This window comes from Tiliqua scincoides, chromosome 6, assembly GCF_035046505.1.
Source record: "Tiliqua scincoides isolate rTilSci1 chromosome 6, rTilSci1.hap2, whole genome shotgun sequence".
Classification (NCBI taxonomy): domain Eukaryota; kingdom Metazoa; phylum Chordata; class Lepidosauria; order Squamata; family Scincidae; genus Tiliqua; species Tiliqua scincoides.
The window spans coordinates 40,901,915-40,929,051 of NC_089826.1; the positions used below are offsets into that span (position 1 = coordinate 40,901,915).

Here is a 27,137-nt window from a genome sequence, read left to right on the forward strand (position 1 = left end):
TTCAGCACTTCTTGATGTATCTTTGGGGGGGGGGGGTAGTGCATTATATAAAATAATACTGTCAAGTAAAAACCCTTCTCAGAGTTAATTGTGTAATCCTCCAACTTTCTCAGTGATTTTACAGGTTCTGTGTTGCGCCTGGATGTAGATACTGATTTCTGCAGTGTGCCTTATTCCATACCATGGAGCAATCCACATTTTAACAGCACCAATCAGCCTCCTGAAATTTTTGCCCATGGACTCCACAATCCAGGCAGGTGAGCAGGTTAAATTTCTTGTTCATCATGAGCAAACTAACAAGAACGTGAGGGGGGGGGGGGAGAAAGTGAATTTAACACAAAGCAGACACATAGGAAGCAGCCTTTTGTTGAGTCAGATCATTGGTCCATCTAGCTGAGGATTATCTACACTGATGTGCAGCAGTTTTCCAGGGCTTCAGACAGGCATGGAGAGTTGTTGTCCTTTACTGAAGACCAGCAATTTTCAACCACTATGCCATGGCACAGTGGTGTACTGCAAATGATCTGCAGGTGTGCCTTGGGTGTTTGGGGAGGATCATTCATTAGTAAGGCCATTGGGGGATGTGAGCCCCCCATCAGCAATATGGTGTGACTTGTCAATTAATTGTCCAAAAGCTGATGATGTTCCCTGAAAATTTTAGTACCTTGTCTGTGTGCCATGAGATGAAAAAGGTTGAAAATCGCTGCCGTAGACAATACTCAGCTAGGTGAACCAGTAGTCTGATTCAGTAGAACACAGCTTTCTATGATCATATAGAACTTCTTTGGGTTAAATTCTTTTTTAAAAAAAATAGGTATAAATGAGCAAATGATTGTTGTTCTTCAGGCATGAATCATTGACATATATCTGGAGCAGAGTTTTGCAACTGAGATTTATACGTTTTCAAGTGAACACTGTATGATTCTGTGTGTTGCATCTCAGTGTACACCACTGAGATGGGAAGACCAGAGTTCAAATCCTGTGCTTACTCAGAAATTTGAGCTCAAGATCAATGGCCTTGGATAAATCATTCCGTGTCACAGTTCCCTCAGGGCCCAATCCTGTTCAACTTTCCAGCACTGGTGCAGCTGCAATGCAGCCCTGAGGTAAGGGAACAAATGTTCACTTACCTTGAGGAGGCCTCCCTGACTGCCCCCACCACCACAGGATGCAGCACACACCCTATTGGCATGACTGCATCAGCGCTGGAAAGTTGGATAATATTGGGCTCTTTGTCACCTTAACAAAAACCAACAAAATATCATAAAACATTTTTGTTTTTGTGTGGAAAGTGTATATATTGGGAAGTGTTTATATCCAGGCCACAACTTTTCTAGACTCCTAAGAAACCATGGAGGAAGAATTCCCACCCCTTCACACATGTATAGCTGCATTCCTGTGACTATGCAAAGATAGAAATGTGCACCACTGTGAAGACATGGGACATGAGAACAATGCCTCTGCAGGTGTGGTTAGATAGCATGATCTGAATTGAACCCTTTAGTCTTCAAAGTCTTCCCTTACCTTGAGGCGGCCTCCATGCCCCCCCCCCCAGGATGTGGTGCATTCCCTGTTGGCACAGCTGCGTCAGAGCTGGAAAGTTACATCCAGACACAGAGCTGTATGAATTTCTGTACTTCCTGCACAAAGACTCAGTAAGCACTCAAGCCCACAATGTTTTCACAATCAGCTCCCATTACTCTGAAAGAACTAGTTTGAAATGTTTTGGGCTACTATATGCTAAGTTAGACCATCAGTCTATTTAGCTCAGTGTTGTCTTCAACCACTGGTAGTGGCTCTCTAAGGGTCTTTCCCAGCCCTACCTGAAGATGCCAGATATGGAGCTTGGAGCCTTCTTCATGCAAAGCAGGTGCTGTACCATGGACCTATAGCCCTTTCCCCTTGAACAAATCATGCAGGTAGCCATCAGTTTCTCTGCTTATATTGTACAAATACTTAGTACGTTATACAGGCACTATAGTGAAATGAAGAGGTTAACAGTGTGCCTCATGCAAACTCGTGTTTGCCTCTTTGTTTCATTGAAGTCCCCATGTAAAGTAGTAAACATTTCCAGTTAGTGAGTGAGGAATCTGTGGGCTAGCTGAACAATGTATAGTACATGTAGTCTCAAACAAGCTGTATTACCTCATGCTGCTGAAGTTTCATTGCCTACATCAGCTGCAGTCAATGCCATAGATCAGGAGCAAAAGAACTCATAACATGACAACATCGCATGCAGGGAGGCAGAGGAGTCCACTTGGGGGTGCCATTTTCAGCAGCGTTCCCATGCCTAATATAATATAGTTATTACCGTCCAACTCCCCCACAAGTGGGAACAAAGTAGTGTCCCAAAACTGTAAGAACAGACAATGGTTAGCTGATATTTTAAACAAATTAAACATGAATGGGCATTAAGAACATAAGAACATAAGAACAGCCCCACTGGATCAGGCCATAGGCCCATCTAGTCCAGTTTCCTGTATCTCACAGCGGCCCACCAAATGCCCCAGGGAGCACACCAGATAACAAGAGACCTCATCCTGGTGCCCTCCCTTTCATCTGGCATTCTGACTTAACCCATTCCTAAAATCAGGAGGTCGCGCATACTCATCATGGCTTGTACCCCATAATGGATTTTTCCTCCAGAAACTCGTCCAATCCCCTTTTAAAGGCGTCTAGGCTAGACGCCAGCACCACATCCTGTGGCAAGGAGTTCCACAGACCGACCACGCGCTGAGTAAAGAAATATTTTCTTTTGTCTGTCCTAACCCGCCCAACACTCAATTTTAGTGGATGTCCCCTGGTTCTGGTATTATGTGAGAGTGTAAAGAGCATCTCCCTATCCACTCTGTCCATCCCCTGCATAATTTTGTATGTCTCAATCATGTCCCCCCTCAAGCGTCTCTTTTCTAGGCTGAAGAGGCCCAAACGCCGTAGCCTTTCCTCATAAGGAAGGTGCCCCAGCCCCGTAATCATCTTAGTCGCTCTCTTTTGCACCTTTTCCATTTCCACTATGTCTTTTTTGAGATGCGGCGACCAGAACTGGACACAATACTCCAGGTGTGGCCTTACCATAGATTTGTACAACGGCATTATAATACTAGCCATTTTGTTCTCAATACCCTTCCTAATGATCCCAAGCATAGAATTGGCCTTCTTCACTGCCGCCGCACATTGGGTCGACGCTTTCATCGACCTGTCCACCACCACCCCAAGATCTCTCTCCTGATCTGTCACAGACAGCTCAGAACCCATCAGCCTATATCTAAAGTTTTGATTTTTTGCCCCAATGTGCATGACTTTACACTTACTGACATTGAAGCGCATCTGCCATTTTGCTGCCCATTCCGCCAGTCTGGAGAGATCCTTCTGGAGCTCCTCACAGTCACTTCTGGTCTTTACCACTCGGAAAAGTTTGGTGTCGTCTGCAAACTTAGCCACTTCACTGCTCAACCCTGTCTCCAGGTCATTTATGAAGAGGTTGAAAAGCACCGGTCCCAGGACAGATCCTTGGGGCACACCGCTTTTCACCTCTCTCCATTGTGAAAATTGCCCATTGACACCCACTCTCTGCTTCCTGGCCTCCAACCAGTTCTCAATGCACGAGAGGACCTGTCCTCTAATTCCCTGACTGTGGAGTTTTTTCAGTAGCCTTTGGTGAGGGACCGTGTCAAATGCCTTCTGAAAGTCCAGATATATAATGTCCACAGGTTCTCCCGCATCCACATGCCTGTTGACCTTTTCAAAGAATTCAAAGAGTTCGTGAGGCAAGACTTACCCTTACAGAAGCCATGCTGACTCTCCCTCAGCAAGGCCTGTTCGTCTATGTGTTTTGAGATCCTATCTTTGATGAGGCATTCCACCATCTTACCCGGTATGGATGTTAGGCTGACCGGCCTATAGTTTCCCGGGTCCCCCCTCTTTCCCTTTTTAAAAATAGGCGTGACATTTGCTATCCTCCAATCTTCTGGCACCATGGCCGTTTTGAGGGACAAGTTGCATACCTTAGTCAAGAGATCTGCAACTTCATTCTTCAATTCCTTAATAACCCTTGGGTGGATGCCATCAGGGCCCGGTGACTTATTGATCTTTAATTTATCAATGAGGTCTGAAACATCTTCTCTTTTAACCTCTATCTGACTTAACTCCTCGGTCAGGAGGGGCTGTTCGGGCAGCGGTATCTGCCCGAGGTCTTCTGCCGTGAAGACAGATGCAAAGAACTCATTTAATTTCTCTGCCATCTCTAAGTCTCCTTTTATCTCCCCTTTCCCTCCCCCACCATCCAGAGGGCCAACCGCTTCTCTGGCGGGTTTCCTGCTTCTAACATATTTGAAGAAGCTTTTATTGTTCCCCTTAATGTTGCTGGCCATGCGTTCCTCATAGTCTCGCTTGGCCTCCCATATCACCTTCTTACATTTCTTTTGCCACAGTTTATGTTCCTTTAATTATTAATTAAACTGAATTACCTGTGTTGCCTCTTCTCAACTTTTATGTTCTACTTCCCGCTGTTTTAAACAAATCACAAATAACTGGGCAGTATCCTGCATTTTAACATCAGTGGGGAAAACATTGCTTTATGGCTGTCCTTTCCTAAAAATCTAAGTAATGAATGGCAAAAAATTTGCTATTTTAGCTTTTTGTTTTTAACATACTGTTGTTGTACAGGTGTGCTGTGGATCGCCACCCAACCGATGTAAAAAGTAATTTAACAATACTTTGTTCAGACTCCAATGGGAAGAACAGCTCCTCAGCAAGAATTCTACAGATAGTAAAGGGGAAAGATTATGGTAAGTTCTATTTCATGTGCACTGGATTGTGTATATAGAATGTGTAGCATGAATGTAGCATTGAGGCCCAAATCCTAATCAACTTCTCAGCTCTGACATAGCTGTGCCAATGGGGCATGTGCTGCATCCTGCAGTTGGGGGGCAGTCATGGAGGTTTCATTAAGGTAAGGGAATATTTGTTCCCTTACCTTGGAGCTGCATTGCCTTTACCTCGGTGCAACAATGTTGATTGGGATTAAGCCCTAAAACAGCAGTTCTCAAACTCCTAGGAAGTTCAAGCCCCATTTTAAGTCATTGTGGGGGAGGGGAGAGGTAGCGACATGATCACCAGAATCATGTCACTTTGAAAGGGCTTTGGGCTTGGCTGGACTTACCACAGCCTGCTGCAACTTCCCAGGGGTGCAGGAAGCCCCGCACCAGCCTCCGCAAGGCTCCCCAACATGTGGGGACACTCAAAATAGCAATCGCAACCCACCTCCGATTTACGATTGTGAAACCGGAAGTGGGTCGCAATCATTATTTTGTCAGCGTGCTTCAGGGGGCCTTGCAGAGGCTGGCATGGGGCTCCCCGCACCCCCAGAGGACTGTGGTAAGTCCAGTCAAGCCCCTGCGCCCCTTTAAAGCGATGTGATCCTGGCAATCACGTTGCTGCCTCCTCCCTTCCCCACCCCTTAAGGGGGAAGAGGTCAGGGCTCTCTGGCTGGGGAGTCACAATGCCCCAGTTTGAGAACCACTGCCCTAAGACATATAGCATGGTACAATGAAAAGGAGTGAAGGCAGGTTTATTTTTATGTATTTTACAGGGTTGTCACCTGACTAGACATTTTAATCACTTACAGCAAATTCTTATGCATGTCTACTCAGAAGTAAGTCACATTGAGTTCAATGGAACTTACTCCCAGGGATTATAGCCTTTATTGTATGGGTTTTAGGTTAAAATACTATTTGCACTTTCCTAGGAACACTTTCCCACTGAACACAATGGGGCATGCATAGGATAGTGTTGTTAGTGCCATCAGCATGTTATTCATGTGTCATCAACATGAAGTTGGCGCTTCATCCATGTGATGTCTGTGTGCCATCTGTGTCATCCAAGGAGCCAATCACTGTGTCATCTAAGCAGCCCCAACACTGGCAGCCAGAGAAGTACTGCCAGAGTGAATTTCTATATGTTTGCGCGATCACAGGGGAGGCTGACCTGTTGTCACCACAAGCTCTAGTCTTTCCCTGTATGTGAGGCTACTTTCATTGGAGGCACATGAGTCTCTGAGGCTATTTTCATCAGAGAGTCTCTCGGCAAGACTAGAGCTTGCAGCAATGACAGCTCAGCTGTAGCCCGTGATTGTGCAGGTACTGGGGTAGCCCCCTGAATGCCTTGCAGTGTGATGTCATCACATCACATCATACTTCCAGGTCTGCCACTCTGGCCTTGGATCTCACCACACTTCACTGCAATATAGTATTCTGTTTGGCCAATTTAATGCTGTTGAAATCAGTGGGATGAGAGCATGACTAACCTCGTACAGTACTTGATTTCAGCTTTACTTATGGCACATATTTGTGGTAGCATATTTTAAGAATAATGTCAAAGAGTGGTGTGGTTTGAAATGAATTTATTAAGCTACAGTTCCAGTGAAATTCTGACTAATATAGATCAAACAAAGCAATATTTTGAAGTAAAATATGACCATCCAAGAAAAAAAATCCAGTTAGAAGAAGACAGCTGTGATAAATTGCTCAAAAAGAAAATTTATCGAATTGCATAATTTTGTGTTTCCCGTTCTGATGGCTTAATGTGTAAAAATAATTTTCCCTTTAAATGATCTTTGGCTTGCTAATGGCTCGCAATAAAACCCTAGCATGTTTGTGGTTTTAATTTAAAATTATGCAATCTGGAAGTACATGTGAACTTGGCTTTCATTTTGTTACCCTTGAAAGGTTCTTGTGTGTTATGTGATTTGAGAAATTCATTAGAATTCTTTTTGCCATAGACCTTAGGAAGACCAGAGGCCTGTTAATTTAGGATCTGTCAAGCATGCAGGACAAATCATATTCCCAGTAATGGCTATGGGTTCTTAAAAGGACAAAGAATATGACAGATAAATAAATATTGGACTTTCATCTTTTCAAACTTCCAAATCAAGTAGCGCTTCCTGTATGCTATTTCTGACAACAGCAAAATTCCCATCCACGTTACTAAAGTTTGTGATCTATAAGGCTGCTTCTGGATTCTTGCAATACACATGTACAAACCAGTTTTCACATTAGGATTTCTTCAAGCTTGAGACAAGAGTTTGACCCTCATACCCATCTCTTTAAAAATCAACAAGAGAAGCGGTGCAAACGTTATGCAATTGAAGGTGGACATTTTTTATATGTGGGTTTGGAACCCACAGATTTGACTTATTGCAGGTTTTGAACCCACAGTGGTTCTGAACCCCACCTACCCTCCAGAAGCACCTTCTGTTCACATCCAGGAGTTTTTCTGAGGCTCGGAGACGCCTCTCTGGGCCTCTGAACGCTCCCTGAAGGTGTCGGAAAGACACTTCCTGTTTTTCTGAAAACCAGAAGTGCCTTTCTGACATTTCCAGGAAGTGTTCTGAGCCCCCTCCACCGAGGTGTTGGAAGGGCATTTCTGGTTTTTCTGAAGTGCCTTTCTGACACTTCCAGGGGGACTTTCTGTGACGTGCAGTGGCCATGCGTGGACACGACAGGAAGGCACTTCTGGCATCCAGAGGTCTTGTGAGGTCCCAGACCCATGGATGTGTTTATCCATGGGTTTCAGCATCCACGGGGGTTCTGGGAATGGAACCCCCACAGATGCCAAGGGCTGACTGTATCATTGTACTGTAATGAATAGAATAAGAATATGACCATTTCCTTTTCTAAGAATTCCCCCACCCCGTTGGTTGTGGTTTTATAATACTTGAACCATCAATATTATATCATTTTTCCATGTATTGATAACAGGCTACATGGCAATGAAGATAAAAATATGCTGTCATTTATGTCAAGACACCAAATGCTAAATAAATGCTCCTTAAAGTAGCTGTCATTTTCTTTTAGCCTAAGTTCTGCTTTGTGTTTCCCAAGTCTCAGCATTAAAGTTGTTGAAATGGAAATATCCAAATTGCTATTCTCTTCGTGAGATATGCCTTTAACAGATGGAAATGCAGTTCATCTAATACTATGGCAGTTTCTTTTCAGAAAGTGAGCCTTCGCTTTTAGAATTCAAGCCATTCAGCAGTGGACCTTTGGTTGGTGGATTTGTATACAGAGGCTGCCAGTCTGAAAGACTTTATGGAAGCTACGTATTCGCTGACCGCAATGGGTATGTTTCTTCAAATTCTAGAGAAATGAAAATGCAGACTGTATGTGATATTCACCTGTGAAATTTAAATATGTTGTATATCTGCTATATTTCTATTTGAATTGGTCTTCTAAGATTTGCATCCATAAATGTTATGTTTAAAGTTGTCCAATATTAACATTCTAGATTCCAACTCGACTCCAAAGATGCTACTTCTAAGTTATGACTTTTGAGTAGTAAATTGTCCCAGGTCACAATCCAGAAAGCAACACACATGGTGTGTGTCTCTTCAGCCTCCTCTTTACAGCATGTTCGCAACACCTTCAGCCAGCAAGAGTGCAGCCAGCCAAGAGTGCAGTTAGGATTGCACTCTGAGTTGTTTGGAAGATCTTCTTCCAAAGAAATTGTAAAAATATGTTAGACCTGGTCTAAGCAATACATCCGTCTGGTGGTGAATAGATAATCCATATGATTGGGATTCATTTTGGTTCATTATCACATGAGATTTCCTCCCTCTTCCATTCATTCATTCATTCCACCTTTATTGGCATAAACAATCCATCAAGAAAACAAAATTAAAACATTCAAGGTAGCCACCAGTCATTGATCAGGCATAGAAATACAGAGCCTTAACACAGCCTTAAATAAGCCTCGACAGTGCCTTAACACAGCCTTAATACGCCTCGACAGTGCCTTAAATAAATATTTTGCAACTTCTGATGAGCAGTACTCATTTCTCCCGTCCAACAAGTACCGGACCAAGTCTGTATCTGAACCATGAAAGTTTTCCAGGAATGGATATAGAAATTGATGGCGTAAATCAATATATTGGGTACAATATAGTAGTACATGGGGTCAAGGACTCTTTTGAGGTCAGGTTGCAAGAACATGACTGGGGACTCTCCAGTGGTCTATTAAATCTTGCTCTTCGCACGTTTGTAGGTAAGATATTAAACCTACCCAGCGTAAAGGCTCTACGAATCTGAGGTGAACACATGAACGATAGATAGCTTGAACCCAAATCAGAGGGCCATGAAAGACCAAAATATAGAGGCGAACAAGACTTATGGGCTGCAGCTTGCAAATCCTGTTTCTCTATATAGAATAGTTGGATCCAAATAAGATTGTAAGCAGCAGACATGGATAATCCTCCTATTAGATCAGGTGATTAACCTAGCAGCTGGAGTCTTGTGAAATAAAGTTAGACCAGGGGAAAAAGAAACATCAACAAGAATATTGATGAGAATGATGTTCTGAATTTCCCTCTTCCATGTCAGGAATTCATATCAACTCTCCCCCAACTCCATGGTGTACCTGACAGGGGGTCTGGGGGCCACATGGTCCAGGGCGGCAGATGCTTAGGAGTGGCATTCACCATTACGCAACCTCCCCAGCCCTCTGAAGGCCTTCTAAGGCCAAAAATCATCACTTCCTGTTTTTGATCGAAAATTGGAAGTGACTATTTTCGGAGTGACTATTTTAGAAGGCCTTTGGAGGTCCAGGAAGGCTGTGCACAGCCTCCTTGGCCCTCAGAACATAGGAGGGAGAGGCAGTGGGTGCAGGGTGTGGCAGTGGGTCCAGGTGGGGGGCAGAACCTCTAGAGGTGTGCCCTTGGGCCACACAGTGGCAAGAAATGCCACTGCCCTAGCTCATTCCTGTTTGAAAATAATTGTGTGGCATTCATATAATTTAGACCAATTCTTAATCTTGTGTAATGCCTATGTTGATCATAAACCTTTTTAGTAAAAGGAAATAAGTCTTTCACATGTGCATTTCATATAAGAGGATAGAAGGCCTATGTTCGCACTGCTCAACACAAAGTATAATTAGGATGATCTATAAATCAAGTTTCAAAGAGCTCCAGTTTAGATATTTTCATTTTAGTTCCAGCTTTTTTTCCCATTAAGATTTGGGGGGAAAAACCCTGTGTAACTGTTTTCTTTTGCATATGTAATTACAGAAACTTTTTGACACTGCAACAGAGTCCCGTGACCAAACAGTGGCAAGAGAAACCCCTATGCCTTGGTAACAGTGGTTCATGTAGAGGTTTCTTTTCAGGACATATCTTGGGATTTGGTGACGATGAATTAGGTAAGAGAGAAACAACTGCTTAGTATACTTTAATATTGTTAATTGAACTTGGCCAAGATGTATAATGAAGAGCCCCATCCTAGGCATGTCTACTCAGAAGTCAGTTCTATTATAGTCAATGGGGTTAAGTCTGGATAGGATTGTGGCCATAGTAATTTACTGGGTATAGCAACTGTAGCATATCTACCAAACAATTGCTTCTCTTTTTTCCTCTTTCTTTAACAAAACTATTTGCAAAAGATTTACAAGTATTGCTGTTACAGATCCTATTTATACTGTGAAGATAAGACTATGCCAGTGTGGCTTTCATACCCATTCAGTGCTAGACTTTTTAGGAAAAATACTTGTACTTTTGTCTACAACAAGCCAGGCATTGAGATTCAGTAATAAAAAGTATCATAAGAAATTATCTTTAGACTTGAACCAAATAAGCTAAGTTCAAATCCTTGCTCTTCTATGATTTTTCTGAGTTCCCTTGGACAATTTATTTTTTTCAGCTTCTCTTTGGCAGTCAGGTCACATCTTACATGAGGGTTAGGTTCTGAAGTCAGCACATAAGAGGAGAATTGCATATATAGGTGATCACTGCTTAGCGATGTTCCGCTTAAGGACTGACTGCATTTGCAATGGCAATCCCCTAATTGCCTACTGTATTACAAGCTAGTCCAGTTCTTCCCTAACTCCTACAAGGGAGTTGGGAGCATTGTAAGTGTATGCAGGGAAAGGGCTATGGAAGCAACACAATCCCCAGGATTGCGCTGCTGCCATGGATGGGAGGGTGGTTTTTTACTCACCCATCTCCAGTGCCAGAGTCCTGGGGATTCTGGGGGGTCCAGGGAGCCATTTGCAGAGCTCCCCACATCTCCAAACATGTTAAAAATGAGGGGGAAAGCATTTCCGGTTTTGTCATAAACTTAGAAATGCCCTTTTTTCCTACTTTTAACATGTTTGGAGATGCGGGGAGCTTGCAGAGGGCTCCCAGGACCCCCCCCCCAACCTCCAGGACTCTGGCACTGGAGGCTGGTGAGTAAAAAACCACCCTCCCATCCCTGGCAGCAGCACAATCCTGGGGATTGTGTTATTCCCTTTCCCTGTCCCCTCCCCTTAAAGGGGCAGGGACAAGTGCTTCCCTGGTTGGTGGGTTATGACACACCAGTTTGGGAATCGCTAAGCTAGTCAATTTCATTCCATTTCAAGGACATTAGACCAGCGGTGTCAAACTCATTTCATTCAAAGGGCTGAGGGCTGATGGTGCCTGCTGAGGGCTGGAAGTTACATCTTTAAGCAGAAGGTGACATCACTAAGCAGACGATGGCCAGAAATAAGCACTTTGTTCTCACATTGCAATTAGCTGCAAATGACAGAAGAGAAAATGTGCAAAACTTGTTCATATTTCAAGATATGAGACAGCCCAATTATAATGCTGGATGAGCCCAACTATAATGGGGGCTGGATAGTTTCTGGGGGCCGCATTTGACCCATGGGCCTTACATCTGACATCCCTGCACTAGACGCTATACTGCGTTCAGCCACTAGATGTTATATCACATTCAGACACTATACCACAGTAGACGCTATACTGTACTAGAAGCTATACCAGGGGTCAGCAACCTTAAACACTCAAAGAGCTATTTGGACCCATTTTCCGGAGGAAAAAAAGCCTCAGGAGCCACAAAACCCTTTTGACGTCTAAAATGAAGATAATACTGCATATATAGTTTTTTTTTTCACCTTTATGCTCTTATAGGTCCCATTTTTATAATGCAGCCCCCTCTTGTAGCTTTTAGTTAGTTTTGTCATACATTCTTGTCCTGTGTTTTGCCTGATTCCAAGGCCATTCTCTGCCTGGAGAATTAGGCCCACTTTAAGCAAATTAGCTCCCCTTCTTTCCCCCAACAAATTACCCTGGTTCTGCCCTGCAGTCCTCCTGGACCCCACCTCCAGGGTAGCTCGCCTGTTCAACCTGCAGAGGTCCTCTCTCTTGCCAGCAGCCTCCCACCACTACAGCAGACCCTGGGTCCTCAGCAGGTCTTGGGCACAGCAGCCACACACCAAACTCCAGTGTCTCCAGCAGTCCATTAGTCACAGAGTCAGTCAGAGCATCCAGGGCAGAGTCCAAAGTCAATAAGCCAAGTCGTAGTCCAAGATCAGATTCCAAAGTAAGTCAGTCAAATCAGTCAGAATATCCAAGTCAAAGTCAATAAGCCAAGTCAGTCAGTCTTGTCTCCTCTCCAACCTGCACTCCTTCTACAACCCACACCCCCTTCCTCAGGTGCTCCTTATGGCCCTGAGGGCCCTATTGCCTTCAAGTGGCTGCAGCTGTGCAGCACACTCTGCTGGATGCCCAGGCCTTACCCTTAAAGGGGCCACTGCTGACACCACATCTACCTCCTCACCAGATCTTCCAGGATTCCAATACATATGACATCTGCTTATCTTACATGGATACTAAAGAACTCCCCCCACCTTCCAGAGGCACCCTGCTGGAAGGAAAAAAGGACACAGACTCCAGAGGTGGGGAAGAGAAGAAGGGGGGGCAGCCACAGGCCAGCTTCTGCCCTGCCTGCCTGCCTGCCCTCCCTCACTCAGGTTGCAACCCTCTCCACACTATCCTGGGAGTAAGCCCCATTGGCTTAAAGGTCAAACAGACCTGCTTGGGGGGGGGAACGGGACCACAGGCCAGCTTCTGCCCTGCCTGCCCTCACTCAGGCTGCAACCTTCTCCACACTATCCTGGGAGTAAGCCCCATTGACTACAATGGGACTTCTGAGCAGACAAGTTGGTTGGAGCTCTCAGGCTGCAGTCCTCTCCACACTTTCCTGGGAGGAAGCCTCACTGACTACTTGTGAGTAGACCTGCATAGGAGGGGGCTGAGGCTGCAGCCCTCCACACCTTCCTGGGAGGAAGCCCCACTGACTACAGCAGGGCTTACTTGTGAGTAGACATGCACAGGAGGAGGCTGAAGATACAGCCCTCCACACCTTCCTGGGAATAGCCCAGAGACTACACCAGGGCTTACTCTGGAACAGACCTGCGCGGGCTCCCACTCACCCGTCCTTGCACTTGGCCTTGAGCAGGCTTCAAGGCTGCCATCCCAGGCACCCTTTCCTGGGAGTAAGCTTCATCCTCTGTAATGGGGCTTACAACTGAGTAGACACGCGTAGAGCAGGTGCCAAGGCTGCCATCCCAGGCGCCCTTTCCTGGGAGTAAGCTTCATCCTCTGTAATGGGGCTTACAACTGAGTAGACATGCATAGGAGCAGTCTCCAGGGCTGCAATCCCAGGCACCCTTTCCTGGGAGCAAGCTTCATCCACTGTAATGGGGCTTACTACTGAGTAGACACACAGGATGTCTCCTCTGCTGTGGAGGAAAAGCCTCTCCTTGCACTGAGTGGGAACCTGCTCAGGGAAAGTCCGGCTGCAAGGGCTTGCAATGGCTGAGGAGGAAGGCAGCTCAGGATTGGCTGGTGGTCAGCCAGTGAAGGGCCCTGAGCCATTCCAACAGAAAAAGCCAAGAGCCTGCTGGATGCTGATTGGCTGAGCCTGCTGGAGAGTTGGGGAAGGGAAAAACAGGGACCTGAAGCCTGCAGAGCAGCAAAATTGAAAAAGGAAACTAATGCGGGGCAGGTGGGGTTGAAGGGAGAGGAGGGCAGAGAGCTCAGGGGGTGGAGGGAAGCAGCCCGCCCTCCCGACACAGGTGCCTCCTGTCACACTCTTTGCCACTTTCACCTGGAGGAGCCGCAGCAGACAGCTGAAAGAGCCACATGCTGCTCTAGAGCCGCAGGTTGCCGACCCCTGAGCTATACCTAGACGCTCTATCACATTAGACGCTATACCACATTCAGTCACCAAACACTATACCACATTCAGTAAATGCTATACCATAATCAGCCACCTTTCTTACACTAGATGCTATACCACATTCAGCCGCCAGATTGGTCCGAATGATTTTATTACTTTCAGCCCCATCTAGTGGCTGAATGCAGTATAGCATCTAGCATCTATGTCAGCCATTTTCAACCACTGTGCTGTGGCACACTGGTGTGCCGCAAGTGGTCCACAAGTGTGCCACAGGAATTTGGGGGAAGGTCATTTATTAATAGGGCCAATGGGAGATGTGAGCCCCCACTGGCAGCATGGTGTGCCTTGTCAATTGTCAAAAACCTGGTGGTGTGCCTTGACCATTTGAGTGCCTTGTCAGTGTGCTGTGAGGTGGAAAAGGTTGAGAATCACTGATCTATGTAATGCATTGGAGTAAAATTGACTACCTTGTAATACAGTGTTCACATAACAACATAATCACTTAACGATGGGAATTGGAGAACATATCCCCGTCATTTAGTGATGCATACTTGTAGTTGAAACTACCTTAAACCCAAAAAATACATACTGCCTTTTTAAGAAGTAAAATCATGCTATGAGAGACCTGTCAGAACTGAGATGATTGAGAAAACAGCAGATTCATTCTCCCATCTCACACTTAGTCTGGGGTACATACTTGGTGAGTGGAATGGCAGGGCACTTTTTGAACTGCTGTTTCTCTTCCTTTCTTGACTCCTTTTGGTTCCTTTCTTGGCTTTTTGTCCTATTGCTGAGCAAATTCATACAGGTATAACACACATAAAACGAGACCAGACTGTATTAATCAGAGTTGAGATAAGGATGAATGAGATAATTTACTATAATGTGTTTGCCACACAAAATAAACCATGGAAATAACACTTTTCATTGATGATATATTAACTGTATAGTACTATAATAAATACCAGTATTAATTTATTGCATGGGATTCCCTGACAGGTGAAGTTTACATCTTAGCAAGCAGTAAAAGTATGACCCAGTCTCACAATGGAAAGCTCTACAGAATTGTTGACCCCAAGAGGTAAGAAATGTTTTATAGAAATCAAACACAGTCTCTGAAAGGGTTAGAATTTGATTTCCATATTATCAGAAAAAGGGCAATCTTCCCACACTTTAAGAAGAATGTAGACAAATTACAGTGGGGTCAGAGGACGGCAATGAAAATGGTTGGGGGCATGGAAAACAGTCATAAGAACATAAGAACAGCCCCACTAGATCAGGCCATAGGCCAATCTAGTCCAACTTCCTGTATCTCACAGTGGCCCACCATATGCCCCAGGGAGCACACCAGATAACAAGAGACCTGCATCCTGGTGCCCTCCCTTGCATCTGACATAGCCCATTTCTAAAATCAGGAGGTTGCACATACACATCATGGCTTGTAACCCGTAATGGATTTTTCCTCCAGAAACTTGTCCAATCCCCTTTTAAAGGCATCTAGGCCAGATGCCGTCACCACATCCTGTGGCAATGAGTTCCACAGACCAACCACATGCTGAATAAAGAAATATTTTCTTTTGTCTGTCCTAACTCTCCCAACACTCAATTTTAGTGGCTGTCCCCTGGTTCTGGTGTTACGTGAGAGTGTAAAGAGCATCTCTCTATCCACTTTATCCTTCCCATGCATAATTTTGTATGTCTCAATCATGTCCCCCATCTGGCGCCTCTTTTCTTTCTTGTCCTTTTTCTTTCTTGGATGCGAAGAAAATACTGTGGATTGCTAACAGGTAGACTGGGTTAGCAATCCTATATACATCCTATCTGAGAGTAAGAGCCATTGAACACTGTGGGACTTATTTCTCAGTAGGAGCATAAATGCTTCAGAACTATGAACAACATTATAATAATCAATAGCACTGTATACAAAATTATAATATAATTCTAATGCTTTGCCATGGATCTGTATGAAATGTAGCATTATTATTAACGATATTGCAAACATTACTGCAGTCAATCAAGAGTATCATATATGTCTTATTTATGATTTCTAGTAGCAAGCCCTTTCACAAAACAAATATTGCTGGCTTAAGTTGGATTGTTTAGTCTGTTGGTGTGTGAATTTGGGTGAATTTTACACCTTTAATCCATTATTAGTATCTAATTACAAGGGGGCTACTTTGTTTGACCTTGGCTTTGTGTTCGTGCTGCCTCAGCGATTAGGGTGGTCTCAAAATGACATACCTGAAAGGCCAGACCTCCCAATGCAGAGTTCCTGGTTAACAGTTAATGTGTGGCAGAGGGCAATATATCTGGCTAGATTAAGACAAGAGGAAAACATACACTGTGCTAATGATACTATGTCCTCTGACATAAATTTGAAATTAAAATGATGAAACTGGAAAGGCAAGGGAAATTGTGGGCGATAGTTATTTTATAGCACTGCTGGATTGTATTAATATATCAGATGTCAGATGTGTGTAAAATATCACATGATTAGTATCAATTAAAAGTATACACAAAAAGACACTCCACACAACTAATATTGTATGGGTATCTGTACTGCATCACTGTAATACTTTTCCTGCATGTGTGTATAACACAAATGGAAACATATCTGATGATTTGCTCTGCCAGTATGCATAGAATCCTTTCATTACTCATTTGCAGCAGAATCTGATGGTGGTTTGTAATAATAATAATAATAATAATAATAATAATAATAATAATAATAATAATAATAATAATACTTTATTTATATCCCGCCCTTCTCCCTAAAGGGACCCAGGGCGGTTTGTACCTGTGGAAGGCAGCAAATCTAAGAACATAAGAAGAGCCCCACTGGATCAGGCCATAGGCCAATATAGTCCAGCTTCCTGTATCTCACAGGAGCCCACCAAATGCCCCAGGGAGCACACCAGATAACCTGCATCCTAGTGCCCTCCCTTGCATCTGGCATTCTGATATAGCCCATTTCTAAAATCAGGTTGCACATACACATCATGGCTTGTAACCCATAATGGATTTTTCCTCCAGAAACTTGTCCAATTCCCTTTTAAAGGCATCCAGGTCAGATGCCATCAGCACATCCTGTGGCAAGGAGTTCCACAGACTGACCCCACGCTGAGTAAAGAAATATTTTTTTTTGTCTGTCCTTATCCTCCCAACACTCAATTTTAGTGGATGTCCCCTGGTTCTGGTGTTATGTGAGAGTGTAAAGAGCATCCCTCTATCCACTTTATCATTCCCATGCATAATTTTGTATGTCTCAATCATGTCCCCCCTCAGGCGTCTCTTTTCTAGGCTGAAGAGGCCCAAACACTGTAGCCTTTCCTCATAAGGAATCCATGGATATTGCACATGAAAAATGCACATACACACACACAGCAAACCAAATGAGTCTGATACTAGTAAGCAATTGTGATGAAAAAGTACAAGCAGGGAATGGATGCAGGTTGTAGCACCTCACCTGCTGGTTTGTCACTTTAAAACACCTACTTTGTAGAAATGCAGCACAGCCCCTTTTCTAAACACAGGCTATACAGCCATGTTCCATCAGAGAGCTCTGGAAAAAGCCATGTGATGCTTACCTGAAGGATGGCTGACTGAGAGACAATGCTTTCCCACCAGGTCAATAATAAAAGAAAACGGATATGGATTCTTCTAAGGAGACAGAACTTAGTTGACAAAGTGGGTGTCAAAAAAAGGAGGGATGAAGATGGGAGGGATGAAGATGAAGCAAAAGGGGCAAATTGTTGCCATCTAGTAAAATACGACTGCTGCATTTCAGAAAGGATTTGCCAGCATTCTGGTATCAAATATAAACTTCCGTAGGCACATGTGGCTTCCATCCTTGCCCAGTATTCCCAAAGTGAAGGAAAGGAAGTTTAGCCAATGCTCACTGCAAGGAGAGGCAGCAGGTCCACAAGGTTTCTGAGTCCAGAAAACATTTCTGAGGCCAGTGCCCACTAGAAGAGGATGCTCCTTTCCCATTCCCTAGAGGAGACTGATTTGCAGCAGACCACTTTGTAGGGAAAAGATAAGCAAACAACTACTTCATACCTGAATAGCTGCACTGCTGTAGCAGCAGGAACAGCTTTCCTTACTTTAATACTAATTTCTGCATGCAGCCTGTGCAAAGATGATGAAAGAGAGCCAGGGTGGTGTAATGGTTTGGGAGGTGGACTGACACCTGGAAGATCCGGGTTCAAATCCTCTCTCAGCCATGAAGCTTCCTGGGTGACCTTGGGCCAGTCACTTTCACTCAGCCTCACCTACCTCACAGGGTTGTTGTGAGGACAAAAGGAGGGGAGCAGCTGTGTACACCGCTCTGAGCTCTTTGGAGGAAAGGCGGTATAAAAATGTGAAAAAGTAAAATAAATAAAAATAAATGAAAGTCTGCCTGACAGCAATGTAGCTCTTACCACACAATCCTACCTAACTCTTCCCCCCCCCCCATTAAAAGAAAAATGAAAAAGAGGCATATCTTCACTAATTAGCCTTGAACAAATAATGATCTGTCAGCTAAACCTGAAGAACAGTTTTGGGGAATGAGATAAGAACTGCTGTACAAATGTGCTACAAATAGTGTCACTGTGCATTCAGAATGGTTTCACAGTGCAGTTTCTTGCATTGTACAGGCAACAGAACAAGTCCCGTTTTCTGATTAAGGTGCACGGTAAACCTGGGAGACATTAATGGGAACTGCAGTCAATATGATGCCAGAGCATGGGGGGAATCCTGCCTTAGGGTTGTGGTTCCCCAAGATGATCCCAAGCTCCTTTTCAACCCTATGACTCAGTGAGATGAACATAAACCTCTTCTCCACAATTATCTTCACATGCTTGATTGCATTTAAATAATACGGTGAGACGTTGTAATATAAAGCTGTCAGCAAACAGCAGTTGACTGGGAAACCCACCCAAGTGGGCCATGTGATCCCCTTGAATTCAAAATGTATCTAATCCTCAAAGACACTTGCACTAATAGAAGCCCAGAATGAATGCCACAACACATAAATTTTAGGTTTAAAAAACCAGTTTACTCATTTACTCTTTTTCTTCTCCATATGCAGTTGCCTTTCCCACTGATGAAACATATGCATTAAAACTCTTTGCATGCATAAGTCCAAAGACTTATGTAACTTTGTAGCGTGCGTGTGTGTGTGTGCATGTGCGTGTGTAAAATATTCCATTTGCAGTACATTTCTACCACCAATCCTTCTTTTCTACCCTGTTCCTATGGAGCTCCGTGTGCTTCACTTTATAAGGCAAAAAGCAAGCGTATGCTTTCTATTTTGCCTCTTTCCTATGCCTGCGAGAAGACGCTGGCTTCTCTGCCGTTGTAAAGAATGCAATACATAATTGAGCAGCTTTAGCCCTGTAAGCCAGTTCTTTCCCAGTTCATCCGTCAAAGTGCTATGCAAGTGGCCCCTTAAATTGATAAATTCCCACAGTGCCTGTTGACCCAGCTGCCAAGGCCTCATGCAGCAGGTGTTGTTTTCATGACCACCCTGACAGTAATACAAACTGTTTAGCAGTTGCATTGACCTCACAGCTATTAACACTGATACAGGCTCCGCTGGGGACTAGTTTTCAAATATGACAGAATTTCTTCAAGACTAGAGGTCATGAGCAAGTATACCATATAAGAATAAATTTGATATGCTGCTGAGTTTAAAAATCTAAACGCAGGGAGGGTTTCTTTTTCTTCCTCCCCACATCATTCCCCTGCAGTAAATCAAGTAATGAGCTTTTGGCCTGCCTCCCAGTGCTGAAAACAAATGTATTGGGAAATCATACCTGAATGGGGTGCCGTAGTTCTGAGAAAAGTAGTCACTTCCATGAAATAAAATTTATATTTTACTCTGTAATTGGGTCTAAAAATATGATTGTTTTGTATGGAGATGGAGCCTTTCTTCTTTTGTGATTTCCCACCCCTCCACCCACCTACATGAACAGCTGTAGGTGAGATTCCTGCTGCTGATAGGGTGATTGGTCAGTGATCTATGAGGTCCCTTCTAATCTATGCCTGTATTATTGTGTCCTTTTGAGAGTTAACTCGTGTGTGTGTGTGTCTTTGCTGGTGTAAGCTCAATTTAAAAACAAATCAATTCTAGCTTTGATTCTAGCTTGTTTCATTATAACTAAGACAGTCCAGGACCAGCTTTAGGGTGGTTTGACCAATTTGGCCAATACCTGCACTAGGCCAGCAGATTGTGGCACTTGTCCGAGGACCCAATCCTTTCCAAAGTTCCAGTGCCAATGCAACCACAATGCAGCCACAAAGTGCAGGAATGTTCCCTTGCCTTTAGGAGGCCTCTGTGACTGCCCCCCCCCCCACAGCATGATACAGCACACGCCCCATTGGCATGGCTGCTTCGGTGCTAGAAATTTGGGTAAGATTGGATCCTGAGTCTGAGATATCACTTACAAGAAACACCGCACCAATGGAAGAGAAACTACCTGGGCTGAGCAAGCACTCACAAAGCTTACAAAACCCACATACCCCACTTGGTCCCAGAACAAGGACTGGCCTTAGGGTGATTTGACCAATTTGGCTGAATTACATCCCATACTTTGTGGGGTCCCATTCTGGAGCAGTGAGCAGAACAGCCTCAGCTGGCACCTTACTCTGTACTGACACTCTGGCATGACATCTTCCATACCAAGGCATCAAGAGGAGAGCCTAGCAAGTGGAGCATTGCTGCTGGACAGCCCTCCCATCCGCCCTTGGGTCCCTTGAAATTGGAGGCCCCTTGAAGCAGTTGGCGGTGACATTATCATGTCACTACCACCTACTTCTGGGTGCCTGGGCACCATTGGCTTTCGGCTCACTGCTGCTGCTTGTTTTGTTGAGGGGGGAGCACAAAAACGTTTCACATTGGGCCCCACAGCTCCTAAGACTGGACCTGAGGCAGTCTATTTCAATCTTTCTGAAGGACTCCCCAATCTCTTGTCTGCCCCGAAATAACCCCTTTTACACATTGTATTGAACACACATACAGGGCGAGAAGGATCATGACTGCTTGCAAAGAAAGAGAATAAGATTTTCAAGTGCTTCAAAGAGGAGGCCAAACTAATTTCTAAAGGGAGTACCACATTTGGGGTGCCACCATGGAGAAGGCCCCACCCTTGTGTTGCTACCAGCCAGGCTTTGGATAGTGATGGCTCCCATAGGAGGGCATCTCCAGCTGACTTAAAGGGATGGGCCATTTCATATGGGGGTCAAGTAGTCCTTTGGGTAACCTGACTCTAAACCATATAGAGCTTTTACAGTAATCACTTGATTAGAAACAGACTGGCAATCCATACAGCTAGTACAACAGCAGCATGACCAAATCAGACCACAAGGCCCTGGTCATAATATGCGTCTATGGCAGGGGGCAGTAACAAGGGCCATGTATGTGCGTGATTCCACTTACTGCTGTAATCATGTTTGGTGTAATGTCTCAAAGGATCTTTTGCTAATGTCAGAGTGAAGTCCTATTTATAAGGGGGAAATGGTGGAATACTCTCCCCCAGCTGATTTCTCTCTATCCCCCCCAAACCTTGGTTTCAAGAAGGGAAAGGTGGAATGTAAATCACTGAGAGAACAAAAAAAACGAAACCCAAGAAGGCTGAGTGAAGGGTTTTGGAAGACAAACAGATACGAAATGAGTTAAGCACCACTCCTAGCTGTTAATTCTCCACTGAAAATGTTCCCAACCTCCACATTTATTTGTTTCCATTGCAATTTATACCCCTTCTTTCTACACAAAATGCCTAGTCATGGTGGGTTAAAGAATTAAATAAAAAATAAGATAAGAGAACAGTATAAGCAGTGTAAAATATAATCAAACAGGAAACCAACAACACAGAAAACAAAATCAACCCAGAAAGAAGACCAAAAGCAAAAAAAATAAGGGGAACAGTTTCTGAGATTGAGAAGAGGTCTGTCAGGCTGGAAATGGGTTCTGAAGATGCTCCCATTCCTACTTCCTGCAGGAATGTTTGTCTCTCACTGGGGCTTACTTCTGGACTTGGAGCATATCTAGGAGAAACAAAGCTCAAGGTAGAAAAGTGCATGCTGGGAAATAATTCATTACCAGCCTCCCATCAGTCCTTTGTCATTATGAATTGACACATCTATGCATGATCACATGCACACTCCTTTATATATCTATTCAGCAATCTGTGTTCTAAAACATGGGTGTTCCTCCATCTGATTAGATCAGTGATTTTCAACCTTTTTCATGGCCCACTGTCAAGACACTGAAATTATTAAGGCACACCATCAGGTTTTTGACAATTGACAAGGCACACCATGCTGCCAATGGGGGGCTCTCATCCCCCATTGGCCCTTCTAATAAATGACCTTCCCCCAAATTCCTGTGGCACACCTGTGACCTACTCACGGCACACCAATGTGCCATGGCACAGTGGTTGAAAATGGCTGGATTAGACCTTAAGTATGGAAATTAGCATTCTGAGTTATAAAGAAATGTATATATTTCAAATTTAGTGATTGAAAAATTAATTGGCTAGGCATGCCTTCAAGTCTTATTAATTTGCTTACCTGACTTGCTTATGACTACATATATACTACTGCACACAAAATACAATCAATCCTCAAATTCGCTAGTCGCAAATTCATTTATCACAAGGGGCAAGGTTGAGACCACACAGGGCCATTCATGAGGCGGATCTTGCTTTCCACTCTTCCTGCTGCCTCTGGAAAGTCTCTGCTGGTGAGCAGAGACCTTCCAGAGGAAAAAGGGTCATTTAAAATGACACCCATGACTAGTGAAGGGCCTTTGAAGTGGGTAGGGGAAGCTTCTGAGGCTTTCCTCGGCCATTTCGAAGCGCTCTGCGCTGATCGTTGGCACGATTTTGGATGTCCCCGCTACACGTAGGAACTTCCTATATGTAAGAGGGACTTTCAAAATGGTGCCCGCAACCAGTGCAGAGCACTTTTAATGGTCAAGAAAAACCTCAGAAGCTTCCCCTGGCCACATGAAAGGAGAACAGGTAAGACATCCACCAATCCCCTAAACCACTGGTATGGAACCCCTCAATTCTAATTCGCTACTATAGGGTTTTGCAGGAACCTAACCCCCAAAGATAGTGGCAAATGGCTATCAATGTCCCTATTCTCAAAGTATTCAAAAGTTTAATTTTGGACTGGAGAGTTGGTGAATGTTACTTGGTGTTATCATAACACAAAGTTTCATATTACTCAGAATTTATCGTTTATGGATCATGTTACATGGTCATAAAACAAGAAGAGTCATTTCATATTTACATTACTTAACAATCAAGATAATATATTGTCATTCTCACATATATTTGTTGTATATCATAAAGGTGCTTCAAATTGTATATGCATGTTATGGAGGTTTATATTTGCCAACAGAAATTCTGAATGCATCTGTTTATAATGCCCTTGAGTAATATTGTCATGTGGTACAGAAGCATAGCTCTTGCATGGGCCCCAGGTAGAGTTGTCAAATTGCCAGAAGTGACTCTGTTTCTCCAGTTTTTCTCTGAGATAGAAGAGTGACAAAGGTTAGATCAGTGTTTCTCAAACTGTGGGTCAGGAGCCACTAGGTGGGTCATGAACCAATTTCAGGTGGGTCCCCATTCATTTCAATAATTTAATGTTAGACTTGATACTACTATGGTGTGTGACTGCATTTGGGGAAATGTGACAGATCTGTACCTTTAACAGGCTACTATGTATATGCTTTTAACAATGATAGTAAATGGGATTTATTCATGGGTAAATGTGGGTAGGATAGTTAAAAAATTTTCCTGCTTGATGATGTCACTTCCGGTCATGACATCACTTCCAGTGGGTCCTGACAGATTCTCATTCTAAAAAGTGGGTCCCGGTGCTAAAAGTTTGAGAACCACCATTTTGAAGCAATTCCTGGATTCTGTCCATTTAACATTAGAATCTTCCAGTATTTGGAATCTCCAGGTATTGGTATTTCTTTCAGTACCAGATTTTGTTTCCTCATTTTGAAAGGTTGCAAACCTTGTGACATCATCAAGCCCTCCCTTGTGACATCTCAGACCCTGCCTCAGAAATCTCAGGTTGCTGGATCCATCTAACCTGGCAACCCTGGTCCGGGGGCACATGATACAACTACGTTGCTGAAACTTAGCAGGTCTAGGTCTAGTCAGTATCAGGAAGCATAACTGCCTGAAAAACCCATGTATGCCATCTTCAGTTCCATGATGGAAGAAAGGCTGAATATAAACTGTGTTAGACACATTTCTGCAGAATATCAGTAGCGCTATGAGGGCTATTTGGAATGTAACCTCTGTTTAGCTTTTGAAAAAACAAGAATGAAGGAAAACAATTTTATACTGCTCAAAAGTTACATACCATGCCAGCACTTCACTTCCACCTAATCTCCACCTGCTTTGAGGCAATTGTTATATCCTGGGACAAGCTTTTGTCTCCCCTCCTCAAGAAAGTTGTGTCAAGGAACATGCATTGTCATGGAGAAGAATCTCGCCTTTTGTTTACACAGTGCAAGTGGCTGAGCTTCACAGCAACTTTCTCGGTTACCTTCCAAATAGTCCTCGTATTATCAGCTATAACTGCAAATATTGTTCAAAGAAAGGATGACAACTTCATTCTTGAGCACACTGATAATCTAATATTTAGAAGACCTACAACCTAATTCCATGCATGTCTACTCAGAAGTTATAGAGTAGCCACTGTAGCCAGAAGTTATAGAGTAGCCACTATAGCCCCATTATAGCCACTGGGACTTATTCCCAGCTACATTTGGATAGGATTGCAGCCCTAGTCTTATCTTTATAGGGAAATGTACAAGATGATCTAAGAGTTTGCTAAATAACGAATTTTATAAGAGTTAGATAGCCGAGGACAATGTACTTATGGGCTTTGAAAATATTCTTGTTTAGTATGCTTGTTTGCTGAATAGCATACTGTTTCAGAACAGTGGATATCTTCATCATATAAACTGTAAAACTTCTGTATGATACAATTTTGCACACTTCATTTAAAAAAAAAACTATTTCTGCTGCATGGACTGTTTTAAACAGCTTTCTTGCAAGGAGTGGGGAGTGAATCCAGTCTGTGTGTAAACAATTTCTCTGTGACCCTGACTTTTAAATATGCATGTTGTTTGTATATTTTTCTGCAGGCCTTTAGTCCCAGAGGAATGCAAAAGAACAGCTCTTCCTGCCCAGATATTGACATCTGAATGCTCAAGGCATTGTCGAAATGGGCACTGCACTCCCACAGGAAAATGCTGCTGTAATCAAGGCTGGGAAGGCGAGTTCTGCAGAACTGGTTAGTACTCTGTACTTAGTAGCCAATGGAAATAACAAGCTTCTAGGCATTTTTGACAAAGACATTGAAATACGCCATTTATTGATGCTTCTGAAAAGTAAATGATAAATGCGTGAAAAAGAAAGGGGAACCAGAGAATTCAACCTTGGTTTATGAATTTAAGATTGCTTTAGTCCTGCCATGCATGCACTTGAAAGAGGCTACAGAAAGAATTCTGGAAGTTGCTCATATTGTGCCCAGGTGTATAATGGCACCACAGTACCACCATCAACTGACATACACATACATACATTTGCCATTATTCAGCTGCTTCTCCAAGCAGAGCCTTTCAGTCAGTTTCCCTGTGTAGCAAAAGGTGCTGGGCTTCAGAAAAAAAGTAGCTTTTTACCAGAGGAGGGGGAGTAGAAATAACTGGGAAAGAGAAACAGGTGACATGAGTATGGCTGAGGCAGGAAAACCATGAAGCATGCAACTGTAGCAAATTTCCAAAGCATCTGCCCTCACCATACCATGAAGGAATAAAAGGTATAGGTTTAGGAGACTTCAGGCCTCTCTCTTCAAAACTAACATCCTGACCAACCCACCCCAATCTCACTTCAGTTCACTTGAAGACTGAATCCTAGGGAGTTAAAGCAGCCTGTCTGGAAGAGATACTTACTCTTTCTTAGAGTCTCTGTCGGCATTCCCATTGCCCCTTCCTCAACGGTCCAATTGGACAAGATTTTAATGCATGTTTTCAAACTGCATGATGTTTTTCTAAATAGCAGCCGCCAGGAAGGGGGAATTAAAATCAAGTCCATAGCTGGGGGGGGTAACCTTTTGTCCCCAGCACTGTCCCAATTCATATCAGGGCCCCCCACAGTCCCTATTTGCCCTGGGAGGGCAGCTCCCTTTGAGGCCTGTTCCTATACCAAATTCATACAATTTCTCCCTCTGCAGCTGCTATTTAGAGAAAAAAAAAACCTAAAGCATAGTAACAGAGCACAGATAAAACATTTCTTTTAGTTCATTAGGGCTCAGTGAGTTATAGCCCCTTCCAGAATAAAATTAAATTTATTATTGGAGGATTTGTTTATTAATTTCATTGTCAGATTTTTTTCCCCTTCTCATCCTAAGATGCCATTTTGATCATATTTGGAATTTTTTGCAGTACATGATATTTCCTTCCAGAAAGAAAGAGATGGTTACAGAGCATATGCAGCATGAAATTTAATAAGCTGTGCATATTATAGTAGAGTGATAAAATAACTACATAATTCTGTTTTTTTTAATGCAATGTTTTTTTCTATCCCAAAAAGTATTAAGGGCTACTTTGTAATCTGAGAAATATAACAGCATAAGTGGTGGTTCCCATTTTGTGCATGTAACCTTGCTGTCAGGAAAGACAATTAAATCTTTTTTTTCCCCCTAGCAAAATGTGACCCAGCCTGTCGACATGGAGGTGTCTGCATTCGACCAAATAAATGCTTGTGTAAAAAGGGATATCTTGGCCTTCAATGTGAACAAGTGGATAGAAACATCCGAAGAGTGACAAGGGCAGGTATTCTTGATCAGATCATAGACATGACATCCTATTTGCTGGATCTAACCAGCTACATTGTATAGTTTCTGGGACTATTTGGATACTACATTTTCAATGGGCATTTATTTTTGAATCTTTTTTCTAAAACAAAACAAAAAGACTGCTGCCATGCTTTGAAACTCCAGTGATTCTATTGGGTCTGTAGTTCTGTTTTTTACTTTTTCAAAGAAGCAGAAATGTACAGTTCACGCACAAACATCTGGTTTCATAACTAGTGGAATATTAAAATGACGTCTTCTCATGCAAAATAGTTTACACAG

At 43.4% G+C, this 27,137-nt stretch overlaps 1 protein-coding gene across 1 annotated transcript in view; it reads left to right on the plus strand.

Moving 5' to 3' along the window:
- HHIP (hedgehog interacting protein) overlaps nt 1-26,900 on the plus strand; it is a 104,620-nt gene extending 77,720 nt beyond the window's left edge. The window contains exons 7-13 of the mRNA XM_066632522.1: nt 114-257; nt 4,666-4,787; nt 7,995-8,118; nt 10,058-10,188; nt 14,988-15,069; nt 25,147-25,295; nt 26,707-26,900. Of these exons, the coding sequence (XP_066488619.1) occupies nt 114-257; nt 4,666-4,787; nt 7,995-8,118; nt 10,058-10,188; nt 14,988-15,069; nt 25,147-25,295; nt 26,707-26,900 (946 nt within the window). The remainder of the gene's footprint in view (nt 1-113; nt 258-4,665; nt 4,788-7,994; nt 8,119-10,057; nt 10,189-14,987; nt 15,070-25,146; nt 25,296-26,706) is intronic.
- Nucleotides 26,901-27,137: the final 237 nt, after the last annotated feature.